General features: G+C 60.7%; 1 protein-coding gene across 1 annotated transcript; it reads left to right on the top strand.

The window, feature by feature from the left end:
* Positions 1 to 752: 752 nt before the first annotated feature.
* LOC112617246 (guanine nucleotide exchange factor DBS-like) lies at positions 753 to 9,178 on the top strand (the record flags this gene model as incomplete). Its single annotated transcript, XM_025373987.1, has 8 exons — positions 753 to 878; positions 1,839 to 2,060; positions 2,328 to 2,420; positions 2,954 to 3,032; positions 3,190 to 3,256; positions 4,309 to 4,427; positions 5,874 to 5,948; positions 9,057 to 9,178. Coding segments are annotated over 8 exons (903 nt in total), but the record flags the coding sequence as incomplete, so codon positions are not given.
* Positions 9,179 to 9,305: the final 127 nt, after the last annotated feature.

The following is a 9,305-nucleotide window of genomic DNA, read 5'->3' as shown; positions in this document are numbered from 1 at the left end:
GGGTGGCAGGAGGGAGCTCCCCGGGAGCAGGTGCGAGGGGTTTGCACCTGGGCATTAGGGTGGCAGGAGGGAGCTCCCCGGCAGCAGGTGGGAGGGGCTTGCACCTGGGCATCGGGGTGGCAGGAGGGAGCTCCCCGGGAGCAGGTGCGAGGGGTTTGCACCTGGGCATCGGGGTGGCAGGAGGGAGCTCCCCGGGAGCAGGTGCGAGGGGCTTGCACCTGGGCATCAGGGTGGCAGGAGGGAGCTCCCCGGGAGCAGGTGCGAGGGGTTTGCACCTGGGCATCAGGTTGGCAGGAGGGAGCTCCCCGGGAGCAGGTGCGAGGGGTTTGCACCTGGGCATTAGGGTGGCAGGAGGGAGCTCCCCGGCAGCAGGTGGGAGGGGCTTGCACCTGGGCATCGGGGTGGCAGGAGGGAGCTCCCCGGGAGCAGGTGGGAGGGGCTTGCACCTGGGCATCAGGCTGGCAGGAGGGAGCTCCCCGGGAGCAGGTGTGAGGGGTTTGCACCTGGGCATTAGGGTGGCAGGAGGGAGCTCCCCGGGGAGCAGGTGCCAAGGGTCTGCACCTGGCAGGGGCTCTGCCCCTCTGCAGCACCACTCAGTCTGTCCTGGCTGCAGGAGGGCGGGCAGAGCAGCTCCCTACAGACCAGGGGAGGGTGAGCAGCATCCCTGCCTCATGCCAAGCTCCTGAGGGGTCTGTTCTGGGGGAGCCAGAGCTCTGCGTGTCCTGACGGTTGCTTCACCCCGTGCACCTCAGGAAATGCTGAAATACAGCAAGAACTGCGAGGGGGCTGAGGACCTGCAGGAGGCGCTGAGCTCCATCCTGGGCATCCTGAAGGCCGTGAATGACTCCATGCACCTCATTGCCATCACCGGCTATGACGTAAGGCGCTCAGGGGCCCAGCCTTCCCCACCACCTCCGCGGAATGTGCCAGGCCAGCAACGTGGCGGCCTCCCTGCACACTCCCCACGCTTTGGTGTGAACGTGCAGGTTCTGAGCAGGAGGTCTGGGGCAGGAGGTCTGGGGTGGTCCCTAGATAAGCCCGCTCCCAGACCCTGTAGCCGGGTCCACAGACCCCCCTGGGCTCTCTGGGGCGTGGAGAAAATCAGGAAGCGTCCCCTGCTTGGAGGGCACACATCTCCAGCAGGAAAGCAGCTCAGCCCTCCCTCCTTGTCTTCTCCTGGGGAGGAGGCGTGGCTCTGTTTCCTGGGCTGCGATTTGCAGGCTGGTGACTTAGAGCAAGTAGCCCCGGAAGGCAGATGTCACTTTCCCCACAGAGCCCCACGTCAGGTCAGCTTGTTCATCTTTTGCCCTCCTCTTTATGTCCCCCCAGCCTCATTCTCAGGGTTTGTTTGTTTTAGGTAATAGAGTTTATTAATTGCAGCAGTTTTTGGTTTGTGAGATAACTGAGTGTAAATCAGAGGCCCTGAGGCTTCCCCTAGTGTTGACATCCAGCATGGGTGCCACACCGGCCACACGTGGTGAACCGGCACCGATGCTGATTAGTGACTGAGGGCTGTTCCCCTCAGAGCTCACTCTGGGTGCTGCGCGTTCTATGGTCTGGACAGGCGTGTGGCGTCCTGCACCCAGTGCTAGAGCATCACACAGAGCAGCTTCACTGTCCTAGAAGCCCACGTGCCCCACCGGTCCCTCCCTCCTCCCCCAGCCCCTGGCACCCGCTGACCCGTCACGGTCTCCATGAGCTGGCCTTTCCCGGGACGCCCTGCAGTGGGAATCCCACTGTGGGTGGGCTTTGCAAAACGGCTGCTTTCACTCGGTGATGTGCTCCCGTGACCCCACGCCCATCCCGTTCCTAACACACCCCTGCTGTCGCACATTTAGGGGAATCTCGGCGACCTGGGCAAGCTGCTGATGCAGGGCTCGTTCAGCGTCTGGACCGACCACAAGAGGGGCCACACCAAGGTGAAGGAGCTGGCCAGGTTCAAGCCCATGCAGCGGCACCTGTTCCTGCACGAGAAGGCGGTGCTCTTCTGTAAGAAGCGGGAGGAGAACGGGGAGGGGTACGAGAAAGCCCCCTCCTACAGCTACAAGCAGTCCTTAAACGTAAGTGAGGCCGGGTCCACAGCAGCAGCTCCTGGCCACAGACCCCGATGGGGGGAAATCTGTAACTGGGTCCCTGTTGCCACAGACCGTGAGGCGGCCACGCTGACACCCAGCTCTCATCCTTAGGTATGGGGGTGGGGGATTCTGCCATTCTTAGCCCCCATCCCCAAAGTATTTCCATTGTTTCGTGCCTGCACCAACACCTTTTTAAAACAAGGCAGTGGGTCCGCTGTGGGCGCGAACCCCGTCTCCACTCTCTGCTGGCAGATGGCTGCCGTCGGCATTACGGAGAACGTGAAGGGAGATGCTAAGAAGTTCGAGATCTGGTACAACGCGCGTGAGGAGGTCTACATCGTCCAGGTGGGCCACCCACCCTGCCCCGGCCTCTTCCACATTGTCATGAACCGTTTCTCACGGGAACCAGTGCTAGAATCTGCCGTGAAGTTGCATCGAGGCCAGGAGCAGCCGCTGTGCGCTTCAGGGTCCTGCCCTGGCCTGTCTTCACCCTGAGCTGGACCCAGGATGAAATTCGGGGAAAAGTACACATCAGAGGGGGTGCTGCGAGGAAATGGGCTCGTCCTCCCCAGGGGAGCTCGTGCGTCCCTGGACAGTGCAAGTGTGCGGACACGTCCAGCACGCAGGGCCAATTCTCATGGTGGAGAGGGTGCTGTGCCCTGAGTGCCAGACACAGCTCTTCAGTCAGTCCCGTGCGTGGGGCGCAGAGGGTCCCTCAGCCCGGGGCCAGCCCGCGGCGCTTCCCTCCTCTCCCGTCACACGCAGCCATCTGACCTTTGACTCCTAAGATTATCCTTGGATGTTCTGAGAGTGAAACCAAAGTGTGTTTCCTCGGGGGCCTGAGTACTCACCTCCTGGCGTTTCTTTTGGGGAAACAGGCACCAACTCCTGAGATTAAGGCCGCGTGGGTGAATGAAATTCGGAAAGTGCTGACCAGCCAGCTGCAGGCTTGTCGAGGTGAGGCTGTCTTCAAGCCATCATTTTCCCGTAGCTTCCTCTCCAGGTGCATTTTTACATGTGTTCAAAGCAACCGCACAGTCCCCGTGTGTGCAAGGCGCCTTGGCGCTGAAGTAAAGACGCTCATTCATGTGGTTTGTCTGCTCCCTCCTCGCAGAAGCCAGCCAGCACCGGGCACTGGAGCAGTCGCAGAGCCTGCCCCTGCCGGCCCCGACCAGCACCAGGTGAGGACAGACACGGCGCCGCAGGCCTGCGTTTATGGAGCACTCCGAGTGGGGGATTTGCACGCCAGGGTCCTCGGCCTCTGTCAGTGGGACCCCATGATTACTGGGGTTTCCTTGAGGCCCCTGGTGTTGATGTGCTCATGGGTCAGTCCCAGAGGGTGCACTTCCCAGACGTGTGCCTCCGGCAATGCCCGCCGCTCTCCAGCTCTTCCCGGGCTGGGCTGTTCCACGGCACGGCAGTGTCCAGATCACGGCCACGCCCCCGCATTCCTGATCCTGAGACACTGGGTGCCCAGTGGGGACCTGGCGCTGATGGCCCAGCACGTGTGTGGGCACAGTTCAGACTCCAACCCTGACTGTGGCTTCGTCGTGTCTCTTCTGCCCTTGTTTTTTCTTTATTTTATTCATCACTTATTTTTTTCACTTGATCCTGTTTCTTATATAAGCTTCCTTTAATCATTGATGAAACAGGACACAGACACGGCCTAAAAAATAATCCGTAGAACAGTAGTTTTCAAAAAGAAGCACCCCCTGCCAACCCCCGCCCCCGCCGAGAAAACAAACCTCCTACTTTGGAGCGAGTAGGGTAGGTGCCTGCTCTCCTCCAGCCCGTCCGGGTTCCCGGGCGCGGTGGCTCAAGCCTGTAATCCCAGCACTTTGGGAGGCCGAGGCGGGTGGATCACGAGGTCAGGAGATCGAGACCATCCTGGCTAACACGGTGAAACCCCGTCTCTACTAAAAAGTATAAAAAACTAGCCAGGCGAGGTGGCGGCGCCTGTAGTCCCAGCTACTCGGGAGGCTGAGGCAGGAGAATGGCGGGAACCCGGGAGGCGGAGCTTGTAGTGAGCTGAGATCCGGCCACTGCACTCCAGCCTGGGTGACAGAGCGAGACTCCGTCTCAAAAAAAAAAAAACAGAAACACGTGCAGGAGATGCTGCTTTAGGATCAGGCTGGGAGCTCAGAGATAGCTGAATGCCTCAGGTCCTCAGCGCGTTTTGAAAAACTAACCAGACAACACACTGTTTCTTTTTTGATTTGTCTGATGTCATCAGTCCCTCGAGAGGAAACTCAAGGAACCTCAAAAAGCTGGAAGAAAGGAAAACGGACCCCCTGAGCCTGGAGGGATATGTCAGTTCAGCACCACTGCCAAAGCCCCCCGAAAAGGGCAAAGGTGGGTGTGTGCAGGGACCAGGCCTCACATGGAGGCCTCGCACGGAGCTGCTCACGGAGTGCTCACTGTGTCCGAGAAACACGCGCTTCCTGCAGCGTGAAGAAGGTTTGCAGAGCGTTCAGGGCCCCTTGCTCCCCCCTTAACAGAGCCCTAGGACCTCACAGAAGAGCCCCTCCCTCTCCGTTGCTCTGCACCCCTGTGTCAGCAAGGTCAGCCCCAGAAACAGCCCCGGCCCAGACCCAGCGTGCAACCCAGAGCCGCCCTGGGCCCTCCCCGCAGCAGCTGGACCCGCCTCCACGCCGGGTTGCGATGCCCTCTGCATAGTTTCTTTCTCTTCCTTCATAGATGACACGGTCACTAGCTCTGCCTCAGAAAGCTCTGCGCTTTCCAGAAAGCGCTTTACCCTGCAGGGCTTTGCTAACCTCAAAGGTCAGAAAGGTAAAAGTAGCACCTGCCCGAAACCCACCCTCACTGTGGTGGCATCTGTCATGCATCGTGTGTGACCATTCGTGCCTCCTTCATCACAAGGGCGGCCACGCAAAAGCGTTTCTTTCCACCCAATCACGTATTCGCTGACGCTGTATCTCACACACAGACACCCAGAGTTATCCTTTAGGGGTGGCTTTCCTTTGGAAAAATGAAGGCGAGCTTTTCAAATGGAGGCTCGCTCAGAAACAGGAGCTGTACTTGGCTTTCCAGGCTCCCCTCCTTCCTCTCCCTGCACCCCAACCCCCGCCTTCTCCCGCCTTCTCAGGTGAGTTCCCTGCAGGGTGCTAACCTTCCCATCTGCGTGGCTCTGCTCTGCCCAGTGACAGAGGCCGCTCAGCCATCTTCTGGGGCATCCGCTTGTGAACAGGGCTGACGGGACCCTTGAGACAGAGACGTCTAACGCCCTGCTCACCTGCGAGAGCTCCGTGCTGGGAAATACATGGCGGGGGAATGGGCCCAGGAGGCCCAGGAGGCCCTGGAAGCCAGCCCTGCGTGCAGGCAGCTCTTCTGGGTGGACAAGGGCTCTTTCCAGAGAATTAGGAGTGTTTTCCAATTTATAAAAATGCTTTTAAGTTGGCCTGAAACTTGAAACAAACAAATGAACAGATTCTGGTGCTGCAAACTCTGCTCGCGCAGAACTAAGAAAACATCCCTAGAGACGGCCCCTGAAAGGACGCCTCTGAGTGCCGCAGCCCCCACTCCCACGCCCCTCCCAGCCCCTCCTTCACCGCGCGGCCCCTTGGCTCCCTGCATTTTGCTCACAGAAGCTCCTTTCTCATCAGTGGAAAGGGGCCACAACGTGGGTGTCCCTTCCCGGCACAAGCGTGGGTCAGCCTCCTCGCCGCCTCCCTCCATCCCTCACGCTCTCTCTCCGGTTGTATTTCTGCCTCCTCCTCTTCTCTGCCGTTCCTCACTCTCTCTCTCCGGTTGTATTTCTGCCTCCTCCTCCTCTTGCAGCTTCTCCTACCAGTCCTGACAAAAAAGCCAAGCGGCACGAAGTAAAGAGCGACCCGACTCCTTTTGGTTTGCGAGGTAGAGTGGCACCCTCGGGCACGGCACCCGCTCTGCGTCGGCAGGAAGCGCGGCCCAGCTGCTGTTGGGTGGCCGTGAAGGCCACCTAAGGGGGAAGCTCGTGTGGGTCTCTGTGCTCCAGAGGCAGACACGTGGTTGTGTTCAGTGTGTGATGCTCTGGCGACAGGTCCTTGAGGACAGCACGCCTCTCAGCCGACTCCTCACAGCAGGTCTGTCCGGAGCCTGTGGGAGTGCCCACCCCGTCAGTGGCTGCCGGCCACGGCTGCTGCGCTGGTCACCCAGCCGTGCTGGTGGAGCTGGGTGGGGTCTCACTGCGCAGTGGCTGCTGTCGGCTATAGAGCACCCCGTTCCCCGCCCTTCCCTGTGGCACAGTTTGCCCCGACACTTCCTGCTGGGAACACAGAGCAACTGGCGGCCGACCCAGACCCTCCTTTCCTGGGGCCGGCGAGGCCGAGCTCCCTGTGGAACCTGACCTCTCTTTGTTTCCTGCTTCCCTTACATTCTGAGGGTGAAAACTGCCCTGAGAAGTCCAGAGACCTCCCCTGACCCGTTGAGGACCCTCGAGTGCAGGGAGGGGGCCTCATGTTTGCAGTCTTCTTGAGTTTTCAAATAATTTGCAAAGGTTCCCAGGGGTGTAAGCAGAACCAGCCTCCCCATCCTGCCTGCCTGCAGAGCCTCCTCACGTGGCACTGCCAGCCCCACGGAGCCAGGCGGAAGCTGTGGCCACCCTGGGCGTGAGTTCAGAGGCAGGGAGCTGGCCCGGCGTTCCTGACCGTCTTGCCTGCAAGTGGGTGGACGCCCGGCTCGCTGCTTCGAGGCCCCAGGAGGCCCCAGGAGCTTGGGAGAAGGGAGCCATTTCCCCATTGACAGTCTCCCGGGAGAGGCTACTCTTGTCTGTTAAGCCTTCTCCGCTTGTGACCTGCAGCCGGCAGAGCCGGTCCCTGGTGGAGAAGGTGGGCCGGGCTGGCCCTGTGGGCCAAACGCCGCTTCTGCTGTACTTTGGCCAAGCTCAGCCTCCACTTCCGTCTCCTCGTCCGTGAATGAGACGGTGCAGCCTGGCAGGGTCTCTAGGAAGCCAGTGTGGTGTTGAAGCCGGGCCACTGCCCATGGGTCATTCTGCCATAGTCGGTGGCAGTGAGCCCAGGTGATCCTGGGTGGCCTGGGGCGCTGCCCAGCGCCCGCTCCCCGAGCCCTGCAGGTGGTGACTCCATCGAGCAAAGGCCGATGGCTGTTGTACAGAAAACAGAGGGTACCGTCCTGGCCATCACCCAGCCTCCTGCCTTCACACAGAATTCCCCATCTCCTGGGGCAGTGCCACTGGTCTGGCCTGTGGCTGCCCGCTCCCAAGCGCTGCCGTTCCCATCACGGTCAGACCTCTCTGTTTCGCTGCTGGCCTCCCCCACGCCCTATTCCAACACGGCCCGCAGAGAGGCTCTGGGGAGCACTAAGCGCCCACAGCCAGGGCAGCTCAAGAATCCCTTTGTGTGTCTGGTGGCACCAGGGCAGAGCCGCTTGGGTGTCACCCTGCACAGGCCGGCCTCGCTGCCCCGTGGAGAGGTTCGTGTGTGAGGTCCTACCTGGGCCACGCTGGCTCCTCTGCACACACAGCAGCCACCCTTTTTTTGTTCCAACTGTCCTCAATCAGATTTTTGGTTCTATCTGGCCAGAGGCCCCAGGTGTGGTCCCTCAGAGTGACTGGGGGCCTGGACGGGGAGGGCAGGCTGGCAGCCAGACCCCACAGGCCAGTCCCTGCTGCTGTAGAGGAGGCAGCTGGGCCCCCATCCTGTGCTATGTCTCAGCCTCCCTTGCTGGGGGCAGCTGCAGGTACACTCAGGAGGCCACGCCGCAGGTCCGCAACCGGAAAATCACAGTCCTCAATTCTCACACAGATGCAGGCCTTGTGTGCTGCCTGGAAGGCTCAGCTACCTCCAGCTGTGACCCCAAGAAGGCAGAGCACTCGGGTGGAGTGGAAGGAGCGGCTCCATGCTCTGCTGGCTGATGGTGGTGCCCAGGCCCAGCTCCCTTCTCTACACAGACAGCAGAGGCCCACTTAGCACCGGCTTTTCCTTGCCAGTGCAGACACTGTCAGCCATTGGAACTGGCCTGCAAGACAGCTTGCCGTGGCCGCTTTGCAGGCACAGGGCACACGGGCATTCACGCATGCAGCTCCTCTGTCCTTCCCATGCCCCGCACCCTCCATTGCAAGGAAACATTTGCTTACAGTGGCACCAAATAGGATTTGGAACCAGTTTGTGCCCAAACTCAAATCCCATTAGCATCTGCTTTTTTCCCTGGAGGGCGTGTGTCCTGCCTTGGTGCATTTGGCACCAGGTGGGATGCACTGGGCCTGCTGCCCAGTTGCTGCCTTTGCGTGTTTATTCAGCCGCGAGGGCGTCTCCCATCTCCCCCACATGGGAAAGGCAGGTGCCGTCCTCTGGGCCCCTGGCAGGAGGAACATTGTGGGCGGTGGGGGACATGTGTGGTCCCAAGTCTGGAAGAAACTCCTTCCTCTTCTCCCGCTTGGAGCTGCGTGGCCAGTGGGAGCCCATCTCCGCCACGGCACCTGCGTGGCCTCAGCCTTCTGGTTTGGTGCTGCTGTGCCAGGGGCTACTCTCTTGCCAGTGGGGACCATAGCCCTCGGTATCCCATAGATCAAGGGCGTCGGGCCCTCTCAGTGAGCCTCAGTTGTTGCTTTTAGACACTGCTTCCCAGTTCGGTCTGCTAGGTGTTGAACATGACCGTGGCACTCACTGGAAACACCTGCCCTGGGGGGGCATCTGCGGCAGGCAGGCCGCTTCCCTCCTGGCTGAGGGGCACTGCCCTGCCTGACAAGGGCGTGGCTTCCCCAGGGCCTGGGGATTGAGGTCTCCCACAGGGTAGCCCAGCAACTGGAAGCAGATGCTCTGAAACCCTGAAACATGCCAGGCATTCTGGAAGTCTGTAGGGGTGTCTTGCTCAGCTCTTTATGAACCCGGGAAGATGACGGGCTGTGTTGGGGCCCACGGTGCACATCTCAGGGGGTCTGTGGGACTTAGGTGACCCCACCTCAGATGGATGCAGACAGCAGCTCATCACCAGGGGGTCCCTCACGAGTTCTGTCTCTCTCAGGTTGGAGCAAAACTTCCCACTCACTGGAGGCACCTGAGGACGACGGGGGCTGGTCAAGTGCAGAAGAGCAGGTTAACTCGTCCGACGCCGAGGAGGACGGCGGGCTGGGCCTCAAGAAGCTGGTAACCGAGGCCTCCCTGCGGGCACTTGGGATGGGGGCTGCCCTCCGGGGATTGGGGTGCTTCTGGCAGGTCCCCCCAGGCCTGGGTCTTGTGGCGTAGCCCCAGCTCCTCCTAACCCTGGAAGGTC

Source organism: Theropithecus gelada, unplaced genomic scaffold (genome assembly GCF_003255815.1).
Source record: "Theropithecus gelada isolate Dixy unplaced genomic scaffold, Tgel_1.0 HiC_scaffold_15964, whole genome shotgun sequence".
In the NCBI taxonomy this organism is placed as follows: Eukaryota; Metazoa; Chordata; class Mammalia; order Primates; family Cercopithecidae; genus Theropithecus; species Theropithecus gelada.
The sequence above is the reverse complement of the archived record's forward strand: the minus strand, read 5'-3'. Positions and strand labels throughout refer to the sequence as shown.